Here is a 26974-nt window from a genome sequence, read left to right on the forward strand (position 1 = left end):
TCGACAATGTCTTGACTATCTTTTCTATTCATTTTGCAACTCATTTGATGAATAAAAGTGTGTGTTTTCATCTAAAAAATGAAATTGTCTGGGTGACCCCAAACTTTTGAACGGTAGTGTGAAAGTATTCGGCCCCCTTGAACTTTGACCTTTTGCCACATTTCAGGCTTCAAACAAAGATATAAAACTAATTTTTTGTGAAGAATCAACAACAAGAGGGACACAATCATGAAGTTGAAAGAAATTTATTGGATATTTCAAACTTTGTTAACAAATAAAAAACAGAAAAATTGGGCGTGCAAAATTATTCAGCCCCTTTACTTTCAGTGCAGCAAACTCTCTCCAGAAGTTCTGTGAGGATCTCTGAATGATCCAATGTTGACCTAAATGACTAATGATAAATAGAATCCACCTGTGTTTAATCAAGTCTCCGTATAAATGCACCTGCACTGTGATAGTCTCAGAGGTCTGTTTAAAGCGCAGAGAGCATCATGAAGAACAAGGAACACACCAGGCAGGTCCGAGGTACTGTTGTGGAGAGGTTTAAAGCCGGATTTGGATACAAAAAGATTTCCCAAGCTTTAAACATCCCAGGGAGCACTGTGCAATCGATAATATTGAAATGGGAGTATCAGACCACTGCAAATCTACGAAGACCTGGCTGTCCCTCTAAACTTTCAGGTCATACAAGGAGAAGACTGATCAGAGATGCAGCCAAGAGGCATGATCACTCCGGATGAACTGCAGAGATCTGCAGCTGAGGTGGGAGACTCTGTCCATAGGACAACAATCAGTCGTATACTGCACAAATCTGGCCTTTATGGAAGAGTGGCAACAAGAAAGCCATTTCTTAAAGATATCCATAAAAAGGGTCGTTTAAAGTTTGCCACAAGCCACCTGGGAGACACCAAACATGTGGAAGAAGGTGCTCTGGTCAGAAGAAACCAAAATCGAAATTTTAGCAAAAATGCAAAACGTTATGTTTGGCGTAAAAGCAACACAGCTCATCACCCTGAACACACCATCCCCACTGTCAAACATGGTGGTGGCAGCATCATGGTTTGGGCCTGCTTTTCTTCAGCAGGGACAGGGAAGATGGTTAAAATTGATGGAAAGATGGATGAAGCCAAATACAGGACCAGTCTGGAAGAAAACCTTATGGAGTCTGCAAAAGACCTGAGACTGGGATGGAGATTTGTCTTCCAACAAGACAATGATCCAAAACAAAGCAAAATCTACAATGGAATGGTTCACAAATAAACATATCCAGGTGTGAGAATGGCCAAGTCAAAGTCCAGACCTGAATCCAATCGAGAATATGTGGAAAGAACTGAAAACTGCTGTTCATCCAACCTCACTGAGCTCGAGCTGTTTTGCAAGGAGGAATGGGCAAAAATGTCAGTCTCTCTATGTGCAAAACTGATAGATACATACCCCAAATGACTTACAGCTGTAATCGCAGCAAATGGTGGTGCTACACAGTATTAACTTAAGAGGGCTGAATAATTTTGCACACCCAATTTTTCAGTTTTTTATTTGTTAAAAAAGTTTGAAATATCCGATAAATTTCGTTCCACTTCATGATTGTGTCCCACTTGTTGATTCTTCACAAAAAATTACAGTTTTATATCTTTAGGTTTGAAGCCTGAAATGTGGCAAAAGGTCGCAAAGTTCAAGGGGGCCGAATACTTTCGCAAGGCACTAATATATATATATATATATATATATATATATATATATATATATATATACACATATACACATACATACATATATACACATATATATATACATACATCTTTATACACACACACTTTAAATAAAAAAAAAAAAACTAGTTTCATTAAAAAAAAAAAAAATGTAAAAAAAGGAGGAAGAGAGGTAAAAATGCCTTCCCTGCTTAGTGGATTAGTGAAAGTTTTAGGGCTATGTTAAAAATTGCTGGCAGACACCTTAATACGCTAGAGTTCTAAAGGAGATTTTAGTAGCTTAATCCTGTTACTAAAAATCAATAGGTATAAGAAATTATCACCACACAAATAGAACAAATTGCCCAATATGGAGTTAACTACACAAGTAATGTGTAGTAGCGATCACATGATTGCACAATGTTCCCTGAATGTGTGACTAATCACTACATAATGCTTCTCTATAGGCAGTTATTTGTTCCATTTGTTAAGCGAATATTTGCTGGGGATAAATCACCAAAATTAGCAGCTTCAGTAGCAGGACTAAGCTATTGAAAAACTCCAGCTCGAGCATATTAAGGCTTTTGCCAGCTAGTAGTTATTGCTCTTAGCTGCAGGATTTAAAAAAAAAAAAAATAAATAAAAAAAAAAAAAAAAAAACAGATGCAGTGCTAGCCAAAGAAATTAAAGACTACCACCCCACAAAACATGCAATATTTGTACAAATTTTAACCCAATGTTAATACATACCACCAGCCCCAAGTTAAATGTAACAGATTTCACTATCCATACATTTGAGATGGACGGGGAAATCTTGCCTGCTGTGTCTTTGTATGCTGATAGCAGGACTCCCCCGCGTCAGAATTCAATGATCAGCACTGCAGCCCATTGGCTGCATGCACTGATTGAATGCTGGATTTCCAGCAGTACTGTTCAACAGAAGCAGGTCTAATGGCTTCTGCTGAACAGAAAGGGGGCTACACATTAATCAAAACTCAGCCAGTTCCTGCTGAACCAGCACATTTTTGATCCATGTATGGATTGCTTTAGGCTAGTGCTAAATCATTCAAAATTCTGGGGGGGGAGGGGGTGTAAGATTATGCTCCATAACTAATCTGCAAAATGTTAATCTTTGGTCTCAAAGTGAAGATACATTTATACAATTCCATGTGGTACCATTTTAAATTGTTCTACTGTACTCTGTGGAGGTTACAAGGCAGCTTGATTATCAGACACCTTCCCTTCCTTGTAGGCAAATATACTCATCTGTGTATAAATCTTTGTGAATGATCTTGAAAACTTTAGCCAACCAGCACCTTTACCACCTGTTTTCTAATTCATCTAATCAAAATATGGAAGAATTAGTACATTTTATCTCAGAGGTCAATCATTTCCCAAAATTTGTAGACCAGTGTAATCAGGTTGTATAGCGTAAGGATGACCACACACTATTTTGGTCAAAATACTTAATAGATTTGGGGCCATACATTCGGACTAAGGCAGAAGTGCCAACAAAACATGGTCTATGTATGCATGGGCTGACATCTATAACTCAAGTCTCCTGACCCAAAATAGGCATCTGGAACTTTGGAAAATGTGGTCAGGCATAACTGCTCAGCATATTTTCATGACTTGTGCATACAAATACTCTAAAAATACAAATAAAACAAAGAAAATGTTTGACATTCCAGTTGTTTTAATAATCTACCTCAATTATACATTACAGAAAACAGCTCTCAAAATATCTGAGAAATAATTTAACAAATCCACAATCTTGTGCAAAATATTAGAAAAAAAAAAAAAAAAAAAAAAAAGAAAATTATTTTGTAGTAGTTCATTAAATAACCAGCTTCAGGGGCAATTTATTAACACCATGAAAGTGAAGATTATCCACAGAGAAGGTACATGCGGCAAATCTGCCCACAATACTATCTTTCGCAATTCAGGTCTATGAAGGTTTTCATTTATCCAGGTCACTGTATATCTAGTAGTGGTTAACATCTACAACTTGGCTTACTGTGTATTGTTCAAAACCTTTCCTTCTTATCTGAGCCACTTCTTCAGTTCCAGTGCGTGTTAGGGAAATATCCCAGCCTTTATATCCACAAAAGGTAGTACCTACACCTTGTTCCAATCACTATGAAAAGGCAAACGTCACTGTCCAAGAACAGAATGGGAGATGTGAAAGTTGTGGAACAACCCTGCTCTAATTACATAATCCTTTTGCCAGAAGGCTTCTTATGTGTTGGAAAACAAACATTTACGTTTTAAAATGTTGATTGCATCATTGGGTAAGATGTTGGTCTTACCCGAGTGGGATTTAAAGGTTTGGGTATTTTTCTAACACTCATTAGATCTGAAGAGGTGGCTTGGATAAGCTATGAAACGTCAACCTTACAGAACAAGTCCATTTGACGTTGGCCAACTACTACTAGATACAATAATTCATGATCACAATTTACCATATGCCTAAGCAGCAGCTCCGTTAACTGAAATTATGTGTAAATAAAAAAAATGGGAGCAAATAAAAAAAAAAGGAAAAACCCCACCACAACACAAACACATGGCAAAATGTGAAATACAAGCTAACAGAGAGAATATTGCCGTTTTCCCACAACGAAAACTGCCCCAGATCCCCAGCAGTCCAGAGCCAATGTACAGGATGCAAGGCGTTAAGACCACTTGCATATCCCTCTGCCAGTGCTGAGATAACCCTGTGGGCTCATGTAGTGTAAACAACCCTCCTACCTCTGAGCTGAATGGATAGGCAGAGATTGAAGCAAGTAGCTCCAGCTCTGATAAACAAAGGTGCCTGCACCCTTTGTCAATAGGGAGCAACATCTGTTCCTTTTAGGTTTAGAAGAGTGGTGCAAGCACACCTAATTCCCCAGCAGGGCTTTAAAACGTTGCCTGATACGCTCATACATAAAACTACTGACTGTGTTTAGGTAGGCAACAACTGTACATAAGCTAGTTCACTTCATTTATTACATCTTAAAAAAACAGTCCCATTTTCCCACAGCAGCTGCCAATCAGGCTACAAACATTCAAATGCTCTCCCAGCAGTACAAGTCAGCTGTATAAAGATAACCAGAGATCAAACACACTTTTTACATTTTTTGGTTTCGATCCTTTACCTGAAGTTGCTGAATAATTCCCATTAAAAAATAACTAAACCACCTAAAAAAAAGTGTATTCATAAAAGTTTTCATGTTGTGCAGGATTTAAAAGGCCTCATGCACACAGAAGCATCTGTTTAAGCCCCTCTAAATGCCACAACTCCTGGCAGGAAAACACTTTTTTTTTTTTAAAAGCAAAGTACTAAAAGCCATGTATCGCACACATACATCTAGGCACATCTAGCATTCGAACAATAATGATTTTCATTGGGCAGAATATGAATTTACTCTGGTCACTAGATTGCATTACCGCTCACACGTTTAACAGGTCTAGTCTATGCGCTTTAGGATGCGTTTCACATTTTTCCTGCTCTTCAGCTCCTCATCTGAACGCACCTTTGGTGTGTATTTTTTTCATCCTATAAGACATCTGTGTGTACAAGGAGACATAGGCTTACAAGGAAAAAAATTAAAACTCAAACGCCTGTAAAAGCTTAAACAAAGTTTCTGTTTAAGCTGTGTGTGTATGAGCCCTTAATACAGGTCATCACTTTTTGATTGATTTTTATCTACATTATAATGCACATTGCACCAAGTCTTTGTTTCCCATTCTGTGTGTGCACCTCTGCATGTTAACTGCACTTTCAGGGACCTGCTGTCAATCAACAGTGGTGGGTGGTGCTTACATGTGGATTTCACTTGACACATACCTCACCATTGTTCCAGACCAAGTACACCTCTTCATGGAAACTATTCCCCAATGTCAGTGACATCTATCAGCACGATAGGGCGCTCTGTCTCACTGCAAGAATGGCTTGAGGAACACACCAAGTTCAAAGCGTTGACTTGGCCCTCAAATTCTCCAGGCCTGGAAAAACTTCTGATCCATGGAGGCTCTACTTTACAACTTACAGGACTTTGAGGATTGAATACTGATAGCTTGGTGCCAGATATCACAACAAGCCCTTTGAGGTCTAATGGTGCCCATGCCTCGATGGGTCAAGGCTGTTTTGGCAGCAAAAGGGGGACCCGCTCAATAGTAAGTGGATGGCCATAAAGTTATGGCTGATCATTGTAATATTTATAACATTTAAAATTAAAATATTAAGCCATTTAATTTGTTAGGTCATCTTGGGGGGAAAAAAAAAACCCTTTTGCCTTCTGCTCATACTAGAAAGCTACACATGTATGCAGTTTATTTAAATCCCCAATTGTTCAAAAAAAAAAAAAAAAAAAAACCGAAAACAAGCTATATTTTTTTAGAACAGAAAAAAAAAAAAAAAAAAAAAAAAAAAAAAGTAAGAATCTGCAACGAAGTTTGTTAAAGTGCTTGCAATGTACTTAAAAGTGAGGAAAGGAACATCATCCCCCAGGTTAAGTAGAACAAAAAATTGGTCTGGTCTTAAAAAGGGTTTATTCTGGTTGGAGAGGAATAAAGAACTCCTGGCTCTCTAGAAGGGACAGGATTACTGTAATGGCCCGTACACACGTTACGAAAATCGGACGAAAAAGAACGCTTGTGAAAAGATCGGACGATAATCTGATTGTTAGTACACAGCTTACGAGAGGCGATCACGACAGTCCGCCCGATATTATCCGGTCGTGCAAGCATAAAAATTTTGTTTGTATTATAACACATCGTACGATAATCGTATTATCAGTATGTTGTTCGTCCGAAAAAAAATGGTGAGCAGTAGACAGCGCATGGGCAGTAGACATTTCCCCTCACGTGCTACAGCGTGCTTACGCATACCGGAAGCTTTTGAATCATCGTCCGAGAAAATTCGTATCGTAAGTAACCTCTCCGATTTGCGAATATAATTGAGAGTTCCTAGCAACCAAACAAAAAAACGGACGGAACGTCGTCCGATTTTCGGATCGTGTGTACCGGGCATAAGTCCCAACTTCCAGACCCTGCTTTGAATCAGCCAATACATCCTTTATCTGTCAGTTTTTATTACATTTGAGCAGCTGTGTTAAAATGAAACTTCTAAGAAATAAAAGCAGCAAAATACTTGGAAATTATAGAGTAAAAAATGTCTATGCCATTCACCTATTATTTAAAAAGGTTTTCCTTAAGTTCAACAAAGTTAAGGTGCTTATTTATAAAGGCCATTAAACAAACAACCTGTAGTGAACTAAGATGCACAAAGTAAAAAGCGTTAATGCAGTCACCCAGCGGTGTCCGCGCGTACCTTTAGCAGCCTGAAGCTTCGATTTGCTTTATTATGTAAATAACTTCACAATGATAAAAGTTTAGCCCTCTAAAATTAAAGTGCCCTCGGTGACCACCTGGGAGGAGCGCAAGGGGGCAGCGCCAAGCTTTGACTTCCTATTCAGAAGTCTTTCTGTAATGGTGGTTTCTAAATTAGTTCCAGAGATGTATAGTAACTAAGTAGAACTACTTCACTACTGTACTTAAGTACCGAAAGGCGGTATCTGTACTTTCCTAGAGTAGAATTTTTTTCTCCTACTTCCACTTTTACTTAACTAGATTTTTTCGATGGTTTCAATACTTCTACTCCAATAGTTTTTTTTGTGCTGCATAGTTACTCGTTACCATTATAAAAATGACCACTGCCAGAACAGTAGATGGCAGGTTTCATGAAGCTCAAAACATTATTATTATTAGCGCATACGAAAATAAATGCTACTGTATGTATAAATAAAAGCTTCATTTGAAATAAAAAACAATATGATGTTCAAACTTTTGACTGCTTTCTTTAATAACTACATAACACAGTACTTGTACTTTTACTTTCAGTACTTGAGTAGCAAAATTTTTTAAAAAAATGATTTGCAATACTTAAAATGTTGAATACTTTAGTACTTCTACTCAAGTCACTTTGTGATTGAGCACTTCCACTCAAGTATGGGTTTTGAGTACTTTATACAACTCTGATTAGTTCTCAATAGTTCAGTAGAAATTCAAACATATATATGTAAAAGTACCCAGTCAACAGACCAGTAAATTCCATTAAAGTGGAACTTTAGTCAGAAAATTAAGTCCTGCAGGATCAGTTCACTTTGGCCCTTTTGCAGGTATTGCTATGTAAAACATTAAAAATAGATGTTTATTCAGTTTAAAACCCAGTAATAAATACCCTGTCTCACCCTGCTCTTCACATGCTCAGTTGCTCGCCATTTTTAGACACGGCTGAATTTGTAGAGGCCGTTCTGCTGACGGCCTTAACGGGGGATTAAACCCTCCTATCCTTAAATAGCCAAGGAAGCTGCTTCTGTTTGATCTGCAACTGCCATAGAGCTGCACGTGATCAGTTAGGATACCAGTCATTTGACAGTTTAGTTGAAGACAAACAAATGTGACAGTTGGCAATCCCTACATTCCAGGAAAGTAACTTTTTTTAAAACCGTTAAATGGGTTCAGTTCCGCTTTAGGATTTACTGCTGCTCAGGGACTCTGGGTTTCATCAAAAATGGCAGCCTCCAGCAAGAAGAGAGGAGCAATGCTGGAGCCAGTTTACAGCACCCACTAATTTTGGTAGCATTATTATTCATGTGGAATGTATGTTCTGTGCCAAAGAACATTTTTTTTTTTTTTAATCAAGTGGTTATGGGTAAAATTCCCATTTAAGGAACACTATAGTTAGTTTTTACCGAGCCTTCACAGAAAATATTTGTGAACTGGGATATCATACCCGAGTGCCAGAAATTGATTCACCAGTGGGATGTGTCAGACCCCAACTGTCAGATTATAAAATAACCAGGGTCTGCACATATTTCATTTGCCAATGCACTTCCTTTTATAGTCTCATTTATTATTGCATTTATTATGCAAGTGGCAGCTGCATTATTAGATCCTGAATGACTATCAGGGGTGTGAACATTTAAAAAAAAAAAAAAACTACATGTCCAAGAGACTAAATGGAGGAGGGGCCAAGTAAATTGATATCAAACAGGTCACGCTTTAAGATTGTGCACGCCCTGATATATGCTTACTACACCAATGTATGCATCGTTTAAATTTCTTTGTTAAAGACCTATGCATTTTTCATATGTAGATATAGTCCAGCTATGTAAACTTACGTTACATGACTGCATGTTGCTTTTTCTTTCTGGATGGATATAAAAACGCTAATAAAAAAACTGTTAAAAAAAAAAATTGAGCAACAACATAAATTTTACTATCCATAGGCAGCGTTTAAAAGCCTTTACAGGTTACGACTTAGATTTACACAGGTGGTCAGGTGCTAGAATTACTGCCCATGATCTCACGTTTGTGGGGATACCGCATGTGTTCACCTTTGCGCGCAAAACACAGGGGATTCGGCAGTGCTTTAAAATAAATAAATAAATCTTTGTAAGTGCCGGTTCACACTTCTGCGATGCTGGAACGCTGCGATTATGCAGCGTATTCCCGCATCACATCCGCACATCTGGCAGTTCACACTGCCATATGAGATATGCAGGGGGTGTCAATTAAAAGTTAACGACACCCCCAGTTGCGATCGCATATCGCAGTGCGATCTGCAAGTAAGCACAAAATCGGATCGCACCACTGTGCGATCCGACTATACTGCGTCTCAAAAAAGCCTCATGTGCGTGTTTGGTGCGGATACAGTGCGAATTCAGCCATACAAAGTGTATGGCTGAACTCGCATCCGCACATCAGATCGCATATAATTAGGAGCAGTGCGCTCCGAATTACATGCGATCTCCGCAAACACGGAAGTGTGAACCGGCACTAAAAGATCAAGCAGCTAGTTAGCCACTTGCATTGCTTTTACAAGAGACCCAATGTAAAAAAAAAAAAAAAAAAAAACTTAGAAATGGTTAGTATTCACTGATAAGCCACGGAATGTACCCAATATTATTCTCATTGTTTTTTTTAAAGTTAGCAATAGAAAAATAGCATATTTATAGAGCAATTCAGTTGCTGATCCTGCAACAGGATTTTTTTGGCATGAAATTTTTTTTTTTTTTACATTTCTAGACACATTTTAAAGTATGGATTTGCCCAAAGCAGCAACATTTACTGATGTTTCCAATATCTGGATTATGCAGCTTTTAATGGAAAACTAGATCTCAGAACCACTGGGCTTGCTGCATCCAACCCCCTACAGACTGGATTTAAGAACATGCAATTTTCAGATGGTCTGTGATTTTGATAATCTCACTTATGCAAACAAACATTCACCAATGTGAGGAGGAATCGGGGGGCTCAGCCAAGCTGAGCTGTGAGAATCTTTGGAGTGGGGCACCATAGGCACACAGCTTGGGAGCGAGCATGCAAGTGTGCCCCCATCACAAATGGCATGCCATGGGGGGCACACGTAGAGGAGCCAAGATCGCCATATACAGTATTGCTCATAAGTTTACATATCCTGGCAGAACTTCGGATTTCTTGGCCATTTTTCCAAGAATATGGATGAAACTTTTTTCAGTCATGGTTATGCTGGCCATACACGCACAGAATTTCGGGCGAAAATGGTTGTTTTAGGAAAGATCGTTCGAAAATCGGGCCGTTAGTGAACACAAGTTTACCGACGATTTCGATCATGTGCCCGGCTAATGTTGATGGATCCATAGCGAAATCTTTTATCGTTTCTACAAAAGTTTTTATGTGTATGGTAAAATTGAAACGATATTCTGACTCATATTGTGCATGTTATTGAACGATCATTATGATCATGAAAACAATGTCAAAGAGTTTATTCTGTACGTTAGTGGCCAACTCGCTTTCGACCGACGAATAATCGTTCAGTCTGCAAACGGCCGAAATTCTGTGCGTGTATGGCCAGCATTAGTGTTTGGCTGAAGCCGTTTCATTATCAAATCAACTGTGTTTACTCTTTTTAAATCATAACAGAAACTATCCAAATGACCCTGATCAAAAGTTTACATACCCTGGTGAATTTGGTCTGATAACATGCACACAAGTTGAAACAAAGGGGTTTAATTGGCTATTAAAAAGGTAACCATCATCACCTGTGATCTGTTTTGCTTGTATTTATTGTGTGTGTATAAAAAGTCAATGAGTTTCTGGACTCCTGACAGACCCTTGCATCTTTCATCCAGTGCCGCACTGACGTTTGATTCTTGATTGAGTCATGGGAAAAGCAAAAGAATTGTAAAATGATCTGCGGGAAAAGGTAGTTGAACTGTATAAAACAGGAAAAGGGATATAAAAAGATATCCAATGAATTGAGAATGCCAATCAGCAGTGTTCAAACTCTAATCAAGAAGTGGATAGTGAGGGGTTCTGTTGAAACCAAACCCCGGTCAGGTAGACCAACTAAAATTTCAGCCACAACTGCCAGGAAAATTGTTCGGGAGAAAAACTCACAAATAACTTCAGGTGAAATACAGGACTCTCTGAAAAAATGTGGTGTTGCTGTTTCAAGATGTACAACAAGGAGGCACTTGAAGAAAGATGGGCTGCATGGTCGAGTCGCCAGAAGAAAGCCATTACTACGCAAATGCCACCAAGTATCCCGCTTACAATACGCCAAACAGCACAGGACAAGCCTCAAACCTTCTGGCACAAAGTCATTTGGAGTGATGAGACCAAAATTGAGCATTTTGGCCACAACCATAAACGCTACATTCGGAGAGGAGTCAACAAGGCCTATGATGAAAGCTACACCATTCCTACTGTGAAACACGGAGGTGGATCGCGGATGTTTTGGGGATGTGGGAGCTACAAAGGCACAGGAAATTTGGTCAGAATTGATGGCAAGATGAATGTTTTTTCTCAAAAAATACTGGAGAAAAATTTGCATTCATCAGCCCAGAAGCTTTGCATGGAACATTTTTGGACATTCCAAAATTATAATGATCCTAAACACAAGGCCAAGTCGACCTGTCATTGGCTACAGCAGAATAAAGTGAAGGATCTGGAGTGGCCATCTCAGTCTCCTGACCTCAATATCATTGAGCCACACTGGGGAGATCGCAAACGTGCAGTTCATGCCAGACAGCCCAAGAATTTACAGGAACTTGAGGCTTTTTGCCAGGAAGAATGGGCAGCTTTACCATCTGAGAAGATAAAGAGCCTCATCCACAAATACTACAAGACTTCAAGCTCTCATTGATGTTAAATGGGCAATACACAGTATTAAGAACTGGTGTATGTAAACTTTTGATCATGGTCATTTGAGTAGTTTGTTGTCATTATGATTTAAAAAAAGAGTAAACACAGCTGATTGATAATAAATGGCTTCAGCCAAACACTAACCACGAGTGAAAAAAGTTTTTGCATTATCATTCATACTCTCAGAAAAATGGGCAAGAAATCAAATTATGCCAGGGTATGTAAACTTATGAGCACAAATGTATGTGTGTGTATATATATATATATATATATATATATATATATATATATATATATATATATATATATATATATATATATATATATATATATATATATATATATATATATATAATACATATATATATAATACACATACATATACACACACACACACACAGTACAGACCAAAAGTTTGGACACCTTCTCATTCGAAAAGTTTTCTTTATTTTCATGACTATGAAAATTGTAGAGTCACACTTAAGAGGTAGTCACCTGAAATGGTCTTCCAGCAGTCTTGGAGTTCCCAGAGATGCTTAGCACTTGTTGGCCCTTTTGCCTTCACTGTGCGGTCCAGCTCACCCCAAACAATCTCGATTGGGTTCAGGTCCGGTGACTGTGGAGGCCAGGTCATCTGGCGGAGCACCCCATTACTCTCCTTCTTGGTCAAATAGCCCTTCCACAGCCTGGAGGCGTGTTTGGGGTCATTGTCCTGTTGAAAAATAAATGATGGTCCAACTAAACGCAAACCGGATGGAATAGCATGCCGCTGCAAGATGCTGTGGTAGCCATGCTGGTTCAGTATGCCTTCAATTTTGAATAAATCCCCAACAGTGTCACTAGCAAAGCACCCCCACACCATCACACCTCCTCCTCCATGCTTCACGGTGGGAACCAGGCATGTAGAGTCCATCTGTTCACCTTTTCTGCATCGCACAAAGACATGGTGGTTGGAACCAAAGATCTCAAATTTGGACTCATCAGACCAAAGCACAGATTTCCACTGGTCTAATGTCCATTCCTTGTGTTCTTTAGCCCAAACAAGTCTCTTCTGCTTGTTGCCTTTCTTTAGCATTGGTTTCCTAGCAGATATTCTACCATGAAGGCCTGATTCACACAGTCTCTTCTTAACAGTTGTTCTAGAGAGGTGTCTGCTGCTAGAACTCGGTGTGCCATTGACCTGGTCTCCAATCTGAGCTGCTGTTAACCTGCAATTTCTGAGGCTGGTGACTGGGATGAACTTATCCTCAGCAGCAGAGGTGACTCTTGGTCTTCCTTTCCTGGGGCGGTCCGCATGTGAGCCAGTTTCTTTGTAGCGCTTGATGGTTTTTGTGACTGCACTTGGGGATACTTTCAAAGTTTTCCCATTTTTTCGGACTGACTGACCTTCATTTCTTAAAGTAATGATGTCCACTCGTTTTCCAGTACTTAGAATTTGTATTATGGCAAGAAAAAAAAACAGCTAATGGTCTATTCAGTAGGACTATCAGCTGTGTATCCACTGGACTTCTGCACAACACAACTGATGGTCCCAACCCCATTTATAAGGCAAGAAATCACACTTCTTAAACCTGACAGGGCACACCTGTGAACTGAAAACCATTTCAGGGGACTACCTCTTGAAGTGTGACTCTACAATTTTCAGTCATGAAAATAAAGAAAACGCTTTGAATGAGAAGGTGTCTCCAAACTTTTGGTCTGTAGTGCGTGCGTGTATATATATATATATATATATATATATATATATATATATATATATATACACACACATATACACACACACACACACACACACACAATCCAGCAGAACAGACTAGCCCAAAAGCTTCCAGTTTTCCAGTTAGGACAATAGTTTTGGTAACAGCTTACGCATTCTTCCTCCTACGGCTCTGTCTACAGGTCATAACCGAGGGGGAAAAAAAAAAAAAAAAAAAGGGAAAAAGACAGGTTCTCCTCAAGCATACACTTTAAAGCGGTGGTTCTCAACTCCTGTTCTCAGGACCCGCTAACAGGCCAGGTTTGCAAGATAACTGAAATATCATTTGCTGCTCAGTGATTGCAGTATTCTACTCTGTATCTCCCCAAGGTTTATACCTAAAATCTGTCCTGTTAGTAGGTTCTTAGGACCGGAGTTGAGAACCACTGCTTTAAAGCGAATCAGCGATTATAATTTTAGAGGAATTTCAGGGATAATAGGTGCTCAAAGTTTTACACTCTTTCAAGAAGTAGAAAATGGTCCAGTTTTACAAAGCAGCATGTAACCTACAGCAGAGACTAAACACACATGCATACATATGCACACACACATTTTAAATTGGGATCTCAGCACATCAGGATAAGTCAATATCACACTAACCAGATGGAGACAATGAATCTCTTCAGAAAGTTGGAAATATCTGGGACAAAAATGGACTATGGTGAAAAAAAGCCAATTAGCAGCACAATACACCAACCACCAAAAATCATACAGGATGCATGGCTACAAAAGGAAATTTAGTTTAATGCATTAGAGAACACTGCCAAACCAACTACTATGATCTGCTGGTTTCCACTACACAATAAGTAAACCTGCTCATCGTGCCAAGCTCTTACCCAGAAAACAATCTGGTAAGTTCCTTATGGTTTTAAAGTTCATACACTGCACACCCACACACCAAAAGCAAACATTATTTTGCAGATTTACATTATGCTGCAGTCATAATAGAATCTGGTGACACCAAATTACTTCAGGAAAGTCAGCTCACTTCCTATGATGGTTCAAATAATTTTCAAACTGCACTTCACACTGGCTCAGTTCACAAAACTGCAGTCTAGAAAATGTGCGTTTCAAAGAAAAACATGGTTATGTGATTCATTTTTCAGAGATTTGAAAAATAGAAAAAAATGTATCTTTCTACATGGAGAGAGACTAAAGCCCCGTACACACGTACCGATCGTCAGCCGAACGATCGGCCGTCTTTTGTCCAGGGCTGTCGTGTGTTGAAAACTGCAAAAGACTGCACACGAATTTTGTCGGCCAACAACAGCCGACTGCAGAAGTGATGTCATGTGATGGTTAACTTTGTGTGTTTTTTCTTTTCTGAGCATGCCCAGTCTTGCAAATCTGCTGATTGTCGGCCGAATTCTGTACTGACTGGCGAACAATCGGCCGTTCTGGTGTTGGCCAACAAAAATTTTAATGTCTACACGACAGATTATTTTCGGCCGAAAGTGCGATGTCGGCTGTCGGAAGCATCATACTAACAAACCTAGAATCGGCGGATCGGTCGTCGGCCGAATTTTTACGGCCGACAATCTGTACGTGTGTACGGGGCTTAAGCACCCAGGCCATGTACACAAGTTACTTGCCTAACAGGTCGATATTATGAATTTATAAGAATTCAATATTATTGTAAAATGTACACCATTGGTTCATACTTTTCCTACTTTACCCAGAATAGTCAATGCCAATAGGTGAAAGCCAGTATCGCAGCCAATGGTGTTCTATGAAGGTCACTATACAAAAGATAGACAAACATTGTAGTGAGAATACAAAATGAAAAATGAGGATAACAGTTTATGAGGGGATATGGGTGGGGTCTGTGTTACAAAATAAGTCCAGTTCTAACTGAAAGTCGGAAACCCTTTTTATAGCAGACTTAAGAGAGCAGATGGGAAAACAAATCTTAAGAACCTACATTTTTCCAAAACAAAAAAAAAAACAAAAAAAAAAAAAAAAAAAAAGAGAATAGAGATATTTTCCATCGTTTTTTTCCAGTTCTAAAAAAACAAAAGCTATATTATTTTAGCAGAGATAAACCTCCAAATTGACTCTATACAAAAGGCATTTTATTTTCATGGACACTGCCCTGATTAGGTAATGAGATATTCTACTGCACACTTACTATGCACGTGTTCCTGGAAGAATGGTCCCAAATTTAGATTTAGTTAAAACTATATGAGACAGGTAGGCATTCCTTACCATAGCACCATAATATTGCCTGTCAACTACCTTCTACCAGAGAAGTTATCACAACTCCATGCCCACCACAGATTCCGAATTCCACGAACACCTACAGATCACTTCAATATTCCTGAGTATTATTATAAAAAGATAAACCCCCTTCCACCAAGATGAAAAAGACTGCAATGCAGAATCACAATAAAAAGGGAGGGGAATAAAATTACCACAATTTACAAGTGCAAATAATCTTGAAGGAACGTTGTTCTTGATTATCCAGTCATTGGCTCCCAATCACAATGTCACAAAAAAGTTATTCATTTAAAATACTCTGCAAGACCACAATTAAATTTTTCAATCCATAGATATAGCCAGTGTCCTTTTCATTACTCGGAAATACGTGAGCAAAATCGATCATCTTGACATCAACCTGCGAGTTTTCCCTGGACTCTGTGGAAACACGACAGAAGACATTTTCCAGTTTAGACAGGAGTTTTCCATTTAGATGCTCTGCTGCAGAACTGTTGTGACTTTTCCAGGCTCGGTCTTGCTCTACAGTTTCCCCTTCGAGGAAAGCCTGGCTGTGTGGCCTCTTGGGGCAGGTTTTCTTATGAATAGCGTAGACTCTTGACAGTTTCTCTTCATGCGCTTCTCCTTTCCCACCGCTCAGAGGGCCCAACAAATGTATGTTGTTATTGCATTCTGGTACCTCAACATCTGTAAACAACTCCTTAGAAAAGACCTTCTCCAGCCGTTTTCCATCAACTAAATTGGTATTATTTTGGGGGTAGGAGCCATCATAAACAAAGAGCAGAGAGCTCGCATAAAAATGGAGGGCTTCTTGGTGCTCAAACCAATTAAGAATTTGTTTAACTTTCAGTAGACAAGCAGACACGGCATCCTTCCTCAAACAACAGCCATTAGTGAAGAACTTGGAAATGCCTATTAAGCAAAAAAAAACAAAAAAAAAAAAGTTACACATGGCTCCAAATCAAATAAAGATAGATATCGTTTTACAATTTCACTCACTACTAATCTCTATATTCCTTGCAACAGTGGAGCTGCTAATGTGTTTATTCCCATTTTGCACCAACACTTATGGCACCATACTGCTTGACTTTTCAACTCACACTGTAAAAGCAAGGAAAGCTATAAACAGGTGTTTAATAAAGTTTCTACACATGTAGCTGGCTGTTGGAGCAATTGCAACTTAAACATTTAAAAAAAAAACGTATAACAAATTGTAAATGGTTTCAGAATCAAAGAAAATTCCATTTGAGTATTGCAAATGCATATACCTTCACTATTGTGCAAACGTTTTAAACAGGTGTGGAAAAAAAAATGCTGTAAAATTAAGAATGCTTTCAGAATTAGTTGTTAATAGTTTAACTTTTATCAATTAACAAAATGGAATGTAAATTAACAGAAAGTACTGTATTTTCTGGCGTATAAGGTTACTTTTGAACCTCAAAAAAATCCCCCAAAAATGGGGGGGGGTCGTCTTATACGCAGAGTATAATATCTCCAAGGTAACCTAAGTATAAGTATTACCGGTAGATGTAATCTCTCAAGACGCTGGCTGTGTGGGAATCCTGTACCGGTATACCGTATGTACCGTAGCTTCGGCTACATACAGTGTACCGCGCTGAGCCAATCAGGGAGAGCGATGTATTCTATTATTGAATGCAAAGCCTGCTCGGATTGGCGGAGTAACATCAGCCCGCCTCTCTAACTCTGCTAATCCGAGCAGGCTTTGCATTCAATAATAGAATACATCGCTCACTGTGATTGGCTCAGCGCGGTATACTGTATGTAGCCGAAGCACGGAGATTACATCTACTGGTAATACTTAGGGTACCTTGAAGATATTATGAGAGATTACATGTATTACAGTACTAGGGTACCTTGGAGATCTATGAGAAATCCAATGTTTTTCAATGGTGTTGCCTTACTTCAGAAGGGGGGTAGTCTTATACGGCGAGTATAGCCCAAAACCTATGTTTTAACTTGAAAATTAGGGGGGTCGTCTTATACGCCCAGTCGTCTTATATGCCGGAAAATACGGTAAATCCAAATCAAATTAATATTTGGTGTGACCACCCTTTGCCTTCAAAATGAAATCTTCTAGATACACTTATACACAGCTTTTGAAGGAACTTGGTAAGTTGTTACAAAACTCTTGGGGAACTAACAAAAGATCTTCTGTGGATGTAGGCTGCCTCACATCCTTCTGTCTCCTTGTAATCCTAGACTCACTCAAAGTTGAGTTCGGTGCTCTACGAGGACCAAACCATCGCTACCAGGACTCCTTGTTCTTTACCCCAAAGATAATGACATTGGCTGCATGTTTAGAGTTCTTGTCCTGGCGCAGAATACATTTGGGGCCAATTACAAGCCTACCTAATGGTATGGCATGATTGATAGGAATCTGCCTGTATTTGAGGACACCATCGATCCTGACCAAATATTCAAATCCAGTAATGCAGCCCCAAATGTGCATGGAACCTCCACCATGCTTCACTTTTGCCGGCAGACACTCACTGCACTGCTCTCCAGCCCTTTCCCCAACAAAATGCCTCCTGCTACAGCCAAATATTTCAAAATTTGACTCATCAGTCCAGAGCACATGCTGCCATTTTTCTGTACACCAGGTCCTATGTTTTGGTGCATAGCCGAGTCGCTTAGCCTTGTGGCCAAAAAGCCATACCTCCAACGTAGAAACAATTCTTCCATGAAGACCACTTCTGGCCCGACTTCTCTGGACAGTAGATGGGTGTACCTGGGTCTACCTGCTTTCTATCAGTTCTGTGCTGATGACACTGCTTGACATCTCCTGATGTGGAAGGAAAGCCAGCAATTTTGTGTCTTTCATCTGCTGCATTAGGTTTCCATGGCCGACCACTGCGTCTATGGTCCTCAATGTTGCCCGTTTCTTTGGGCTTCTTCAAAAGAGCTTAAACAGCACATCTTAAAACCCCCAGTCTGCTTTGAAATATTTGCTTGGGAGAGACCTTGCTGATGCAGTATAACTACCTTGTGTCTTCTTGTGGTGTTCAGTCTTGTCATGTTTAAAGACCTATGACGTGAAATGGTCTTCCACAAGCTTGCCTTAGTAGCAGAGTTTTGCTTTTCCTTACCCAGTTATAAGCCTACTACACAGCTGTTTGTTTCATCTAATGACCGAACCTACATATTAAAATTGATGATTAACATCTCCTTGGTATAATAGGTTAAATCATACATCTGACTAATCCTACAAAATCCCTGACTTTGTGCAAGAATTGATGCTGGTTTAAAGTCAAAGGGTAATCACACCAAATATTGATTTGACATATATTTTTCTTCTGTTCGCTCACTTTGTATTTTGCAAATCGATAAAAATAAAACAAACAATCACTGACGGACACAGCTCCATGTCTTCTTAGACCCTTGGGACATCCCAAAGCAGTGTCAACATGAGGGGTGAGAAAAACACAGTAATGCACATAATTTCCGAAAGGTCTAAACCTAGTCAACCAGAAGCTCAACAAAATCAGGAAAAAAAAAAAAAAATACACCCTCAAGAGACAGGAGCTTCTGCAACAGCAGTCTGCAAAACTTTGCAGCCGAACGCAGCATCCGAAGATGCGAGTACATCCACCTTGTAAAAAACTTTTTGAAAGTATACACAGACGACCATGCGACCACCTTACCTGACCCACTGACGCCTGATGACAGAAGGCCCAGGAGGCACCAAGCACCCTTGTAGAATGCACTTTACCAGGGAAAGGAGGATCCTGACCCTTAATGGTATAGGCCTGCAACACCGTCTGCCTGATCCATCTGGAAATGGTCGCAGCAGATGCGGCCTGCCCCTTACGAGAGACATCCATAAAGGACAAACCAGGCATCCGATTTCTGAATCGACTCAGTCGCCGCCAGGTACACCCCGATTGCCTGAACCACATCCAGGGAATGTGAGGCAATTTTTTTTTTTAGGATGTTTCGGTCTAGGGCACAAAGAAGGCAACACAATGTCTTCATTCAAGTGGAAACCCGAGACGATCTTAGGAACGAACGACTGACAGGGACGCACAACCACTTTGTCCCTGTGAACCACCAGGTAAGGTGAACGACAGGACAATGCAGCCAGCTTCGACACCCTGCATGCAGAAGTAAACGCCACCAAGGCAGCCACCTTCTGTGACAGTGTGATCAGAGAAAGTTCACAAATATTTTCAAAAGGAGGTTTCTGAAGTACCGACCGTACCAAATTGAGATCCCACGGAGGCACCAGGGATCACACCGGAGGAGCCAAATGGCAAACCCCTGCACGAAAGTGTGAACCAAGAAATTTGTAGCCAGCAGTCATTGGAAAAATATTGCAGAAATCTGGCTCTTGATGGTACCCAGAGCTAAACGCTGATCTACACCTTGTTGTAGAAACTCCAGCAGGCGGGACACAGAAAAGGCACGGGGATAAATGCCCTGAGATTCACACCAAATAATGTTCAAGTAAATCAGACGATACTGACTACAGGGGGCCACCAGAGCATCGGCTGTGTCGGCCAGAGGATCCTGAGACCTTGCCACAAACCTTCCGGTTGAAACAAGACTCCAACAGGTCCACATTGGGGGTCCCCCACTGGGTACACAGTTGTTAAAAACACTTCCACGTGAAGAAACCATTCTCCCGGCTCCAACATCTATCGACTGAGGTAGTCCGCTTGCCAATTCACCACCCCCAGAATGTGCACAGCAGAAAGGGCCGGAACATACTGTTCTGCCCACCTTAAAATGCTGACTACTATCTGAGCCGATAGAGCACTTGTGCCTCCTTGATGGATATACACCACAGCCATGGCATTGTCCAATTGAACCCTTACCGGGCACCCCTGCAGACGAGCCGTCCACTGAGACAGGCACAGCTTGATCACCCAAAGCTCCAGGATGCGGATTGGCAGACTGCATTTCTCCGGAGTCCAAACTCCTTGAGCGGAGTCTGTGCCCAAGACACCTCCCCACCCGGACAGAGTTGCATCCCTGGAAACCACTGTCCAATACAGGGTGAGAAAGGATTTCCCTTGCCAAAGCGCCAGGGAATGGAGCCACCAAATCAGAGATCCCCTTGCACCCTGGCTCAGCAGAATCAGATTGTCCAGTGATTGAGAAGTCTTGTCCCACTTGGCAAGAATCTCCTTCTGCAGAGAACTGGTATGAAACTGCACAAATGGAACTGCCTCGAAGGTGGAGACCATCATGCCCAGCTCTCGCATGCAAGACCTGAGAGATGACCGATGGTTGGACAACAGGAGCAGAATTGCATCCTGCAACTTCAGCAGTTTCGCCTCCGGAAGACACACCCAGGCTGAGGCCAAGTCCAGAGTCAGGCCCAGGTAGCTCAATATGATGGACGAAGTCCGAGCGGATTTCTGAAAATGCTAAATTCATACTGGGATGTCCAGATCGACCTCTAGGAGTTAATGAAGACTGCGCTCAGAAGGAGGTCATTGAGATACCCCAGTACTGTGATCCCCCATCAGCCTGAGCAAGGCCAACACTTTTGTGAACACCCTAGGAGCTGAGGCGAGACCAAAGGGTAATGCCACAAATTGATAATGTTCCTCTCCCACGGCAAAGGGAATGAAACGCTGATGCCAGACATAAAATGGGATATGAAAGTAAGCGTCCTTGATATTGCTAGAGGCCAGAAAACCCCTTGATGAAGGGATGCCACTACCGTGCGAATGGATTACATCCAAAATTTCTAAACCCGCACAAAGCAGTTCAGAGCCTTTAGGTCAAAGATCGGGCGGACTTTGCCTTCCTTCCTGGGAACAGTAAACCGATTTGAATAAAATGCCTGAAAGCGTTCCAACTCTGGAATTGGCACAATTACTCCCTGTGACAACAGATCCTGCACCACCCCGTAAAGACCTTGCAGCCGACCTGGAGACAGGTGCAAGCTAGAAGGAAGAACCTTGCCGGAGAGAAGGACCGAAACAATCTTGTAACCAAATCAACTTGTGGATCAGTTTGCCTTGAATAAGTGAGGTCCACGGGCCTAGAAAGAAACGAAGACGTCCCCCCACCCCAGACACGGATGAGGGCATCCCTTCGTGCAGATGAAGGCTTGTCTGTGGAACCCGCTTTTGACTTACCGACCCAGGGTCTCTTGGAGCCTCCTGAGAAGGTACGGGTGGGATCTTAATAATTGGTCCTGCGAGCCAGCCGGACAAAAGAGCCGCTTGTGAGCAGAAAAAAAAAAAAAAAAAAAAGGACAACGTTTATTACAAGGCTCCTTGTTCTTAGACTGTGAAAGCAGCATACTCTTCCCTCCAGTAAGACCTTTAATAATCTCTTCCATAGAAACCCTGAACAAAGCAGCTCCTGCAAAAAGGTAGATCAGTCAGCACCTTTTTGGAAGCCTGATCCACCAACCAGTACTTCAACCAAATCATGCAGCGAAGGATCACCGCAGTCACAGACACTCTACAAGCCAAAGGGGCCACATACAGGGATGCGTCACAGATGTACTGTAGCCCCGTATGAACTGATCAGCCAGCTCAGGAGGATGTTGCCCCCCTTCCAGATCCTGGCGTAAAAGGATTGCCCATTCTGTTAAGGCCTGGAAGACCAAGGCGATAGCAAACAACGGCCTCAAAATTGAGCCCGCCACAATAAACCGTTAACGGACCAGAGCCTCAGCTCTCTTGTCCACAGGGTCCTAAAAGGACGGGGAATCTTCCAAGAAGCATGGCTTTACGCGAGCTGGAAACCTGAGAGTCCATCGGTGGAACATTTAGGTATTCCGATCATGCGTTTCGGGGATCCCCACTGACTAGCGACAATCTCGTGTAAATAGGCAGGAAAGGGGGAACACCTTAATCCCCTTGGAAGGTCTCCGGGTGCCAAAGTGCACCGGCGCAACCGATGCAGCATTAGCGGTATCCTCCAATTTTTCCCGTCAATGCCTCCACAAGCACCTTTTCATGTGTGGCCGCAGTGGAAAAGTAAAAGGACGCAGACCCAGCAGGTTGGCCCGCATCCGCGGTGGCCAAATCCACCTCAGACTCTGAGAAAACAGAGGATACAGGTGATGGCGGAGCCGCTTTTTGCTAGGCCACTTTTGAAGGGCCATATCAACTTTGGACACAAGTGACTGCAGGATTGCGGTCATCATCACCAGGGCAGACTGAGACCCAGAGGGTCCCGCAGCTTTTGAAAGTGGGTCAGGTTGCGGTACCTGCTCCAGGGACTTCATGTTTAATCCAGAGGCTGCTCTTAAAAAAACTGTTGTATCCCCCCCCCCCCCCCCAAAAAAACCCCAAAACCCTGCAGGACAATGGCATAATGTGCTAGTATGCATCGCATACTAGCACATTATGAAATACCTTAGAACTAAGCACTCATATGGTCGCCCGGACACTGCTGAGAGAGCTGACATGTTCCCTCGGCTTCTCTTTCGGGTTTGTCAACTCCAGAGCTGTGAGTGGCCGAAGCCGTTCGGACATCACTCCCGCGCCAGTTCACTTTCCGGCAAGGAGCTCTGAAAGTCCGTCAAGACGCGCCACTGGTGTCATCGACTACATGCAGGGTGAATATCTCCTAAACCATGCAGGTTTATTATAGGCTTACCTGTAGGTGAAAATTAAAAAGCGGAGTATACTACCACTTTAATATGCAAAAAAAGTCGCTGCGCTGATATAGCAGAAGAGGGAGCTGTATACCCACAGGGACCCGCCACCACCTATTCGGAGCAGGATACAGAGTGCCCAGCTGCTTGCCATGCGAAAAGGAAGCGCTGTCACTAGAGGCCTACAGCCGCATAACTGCTCCACAGGCTACAAGAAAATGGCCGCTGCATTGACTTCTATTTGAAACTCTAAAAACATAGCACCGGGTCTACACGAACATGGCTGCCGTGTCTGTATAAAGCTATCCACAACAAAATGGCGATGCCATGCGGCACCCAGGATAACAGACCAGCCTGTCAGGACACTAGTCCACCAGGGATGCCCGCACAGGGACCCCCATGCAGCCATGCATCGCAGGAGCCCCTGAAATTGAGCAGCTGCCTGGCGGCACGCTCCCACCCCCGTCCAACCCATCACCATAGCACATCCCACATAACAGCCAGCGCACCCCGAGGAGGAACGAAGGGGGGAGGGAAGGGCGACCCAGGCAGGGGGGGCAACTATGAGGGGAGGAAGGGCACAAAAGGGGGCCCTACCAACCCGAGGAAGGGCCCGCGTCCACCAATAGTTCCCAAAAGGAGGGGGGGGGCACTATTCATCACACCTTGGAAACCAAGCGGGCACCATTCCTGGCAGTCCATCGCACCATCTTGGAATGGGGGTGCTGTGGGGCCAGAGGTATGCTGCGATTCTGGCCGTGACCATTGTCGTGACCAGGGCTATGTAACAGACATGTTGCACTCGCCGGCCAGCCCCAGTCCAGTGGGGCTATGTTGCGGCCAACCTAGCGCGGAGCTAATAGCTGGGTTGCACTCGCTGGCCAGACTGCGAAGACCGTAAGGATCTAGGATATCCAGTGTGCCGCCCAGTCCGGCAGCTGATTGTAGTTCTTACAGGCATAGACTTGATTGTAGTTCACAGGAACAGAAAATACCAAAAGAAGAAAAAAAAAAAAAAAACACATTTAAAAAAGGAAAAAATGCTAGGACCACAGATCCCAGCAGGGAACCAGGTCCTTACTCCTGACTAGGCAGAAAAAACTGATGTCCTAGACCAAGTAGTGGGAGTATACCACCTGGGACTGCCCCAGGGCGTATGTAAAAATATTTCTGCCTAGTCCTACTCCTGCGAAGAGAACAGTATAAGCCGAAGGGTCTAAGAAGATATGGAGCGGTGTCCATCAGCAGACTTGTATAAAGTACTCGAAATTTCTACTTGAGTAAAAGTACAAGTGCTCGATCAAAAAATTACTTGAGTAGAAGTGGAAGTGCTCGCAGAAAAAGTTACTTAAGTAGAAGTACTAAAGTATTCAACATTTTTTTTACTTAAGTATTGCAAGTAGTTTTTTCAAAAAATTTGCTACTTAAGTACTAAAAGTAAAAAGTACCAGTAGTTTTGAAAAAAAAAATTCTACTCAAGTACTGAAAGTAGAAGTACAAGTACTGTGTTATGTAGTTATTAAAGAAATAAGTCAAAAGTTTGAACATCATATTGTTTTTATTATTTCAAATGATTTATTCAAATGATTAACCTGTGTTTGTTAGTAGTTTCTTGATGCACTTTAAGCGCTGTAGCACCAATTATTTGTTTGTTTCATATTTTCTTTTTATTGGAAAGATTTGGTATAGCAGCTTTTATTATACACAGCCTTTATTTTCGTATGCGCTGATTTATAAATGACATTATACACATTTTTTTGAGCTTTATGCAACCTGCCATCTACTGTTCTGGCAGTGGTAATTTTTTTAAAAGTAACTAGTAACTATGCAGCACAAAAAAAAAATACTTGAGTAGAAGTATCGAAATCATCGAAAAAATGTAGTGAAGTAAAAGTAGAAGTAGGAGAAAAAAATTCTACTCTAGGAAAGTACAGATACCGCATTTCGGTACTTAAGTACAGTACTTAAGTAGTTCTACTTAGTTACTATACATCTCTGTCCATCAGTAAGCGAAAGAGAAATGTTTTTTTGTTATTTTGTTTTTCAAAATTGTCGCTCTTTTTTTGTTTATAGTACAAAAAATAAAAACCGCAGAGGTGATCAAATAACGCCAAAAAGAAAGCTCTGTGGGGGAAAAAAAAAAAAAACAAAAACAATTTTATTTGGGTACAGTGTCGCATGATCATGCAATTGTCTGTTAAACATAGTTCTGTATCGCAAGAAGTGGCCTGGTCATTAAAGCGGAGTTCCGGGCACAGATGTCATTTTTTAATGAACATACCCCCGGGACAGTCAGGGCTAGCACATTCCACAATGGCTAGCCTCTGATCTGTCCCGGTTCGCACTTACCTTTTAGAAGAAATACTTACTTATAAAATTTCTTCCACAGCGTTTCCATCTCTGTTGTGGGCAGCTGAAGCCGGCGCGGTCCTCTTCTGTGTCGTCTTCTTCCGCGTCTTCTTCTCCCAGAATGCGCCACACCGGCAACCTCTCGTCACTTCCGGCGCGACGCCGCATTCCTCCACAGCTTCTGGGCATGCCCAGAAGCTGTTTAGCAGGGGAATACGGCGTCGCCCGGAAATGACGAGCGTGGCCGGTGCCGTCGCATTGATTCCTGGGAGCTGTGACGTTCAGCTCCCAGGAATCATAGCGAGGCAGGAAGTGAGGGGGTGAGCCGCGGCTCCGAGGGAGGAAGTACTCTGAGGTGAGTACCTTCGATCTTCAATTGCAATGTAAGTAAACAAAAAAAAAAAAAATAAATAACTACCCAATTCCTTTTCAGGTGAGGCACACCTAGCGGAGGGGCACAAAAAAAAAAAAAAAAAACTCGTTTTTGTGCCCGGAACTCCGCTTTAAAGAATAAAATCTTCTGGTCCAGAAGTGGTTATAAAAAAAATATAAAGAAAAAAAAAAAAAAAAAAATTAGGTACTTTCATTACTTGCATTAAGGTTTTGTTCAGATACAACTCACCTTCTTTCACAGTCTCTTTACTTAAACTCCGTCCATAGTGCTGGTTTTCAGTTTCATAGCCATCAGAATCGATGTGGTATACCTAATGAAAACATGAAAATGCAACAGAAATCCTTCATATTAGGTTATTATTTATCAGCAGACTAAGCAATTTCAAATCTCTCCAAACAAATGGTCTGTGCAGTCTGCCATGAGCAATCATTGCCATTATACACCTTGCTATTATAGTTATCACCCTGTAAAACTGAATCACCACCTAATACTACAAGGTTGTGCTCCCTGTTCTTGTGAATCTGTGTTGAGAACAGCTACCTGGTATCACTGGATTAAGTTAACATGCACTGGTTATTAACAAACCTTACACGTGGCAATTTATACTGAGCAAATTATGAAAAAAAAACACCACAAAAAGGCAGAGATGACCTCTTGTGAAAACCGCATAACAGAATATATCACAGGATTTTAAAAAAAGCAGAAGCTTAAATTTATATAGGAAATCTTTAAACTACGCTGAAAATCTTTTGCTAATGCATATACTCAGTATGAATTGCATAGATTTGGGATCTGGTTATGTAAAGGATAATTGT

The 26974-nt window shown here is 41.4% G+C and overlaps 1 protein-coding gene across 2 annotated transcripts in view; it reads right to left on the reverse strand.

The window, feature by feature from the left end:
• IPMK (inositol polyphosphate multikinase) overlaps nucleotides 1-26974 on the reverse strand; it is a 326827-nt gene that overhangs the window by 214559 nt on the left and 85294 nt on the right. The window contains exons 5-6 of one of the 2 annotated variants that reach the window (XM_082269139.1): nucleotides 26388-26469; nucleotides 16108-16743 (exon numbers count right to left, since the gene is read on the reverse strand). In XM_082269139.1, the coding sequence (XP_082125265.1) occupies nucleotides 16115-16743; nucleotides 26388-26469 (711 nt within the window). In that variant the 3' untranslated portion in view covers nucleotides 16108-16114. Of the gene's footprint in view, nucleotides 1-15730; nucleotides 16744-26387; nucleotides 26470-26974 lie in introns of those variants that run through there. The other variant, XM_082269138.1, reaches the window with a different exon arrangement.

The sequence above is a fragment of the Pelophylax lessonae genome (assembly GCF_965119305.1).
Source record: "Pelophylax lessonae genome assembly, chromosome: 9".
Classification (NCBI taxonomy): domain Eukaryota; kingdom Metazoa; phylum Chordata; class Amphibia; order Anura; family Ranidae; genus Pelophylax; species Pelophylax lessonae.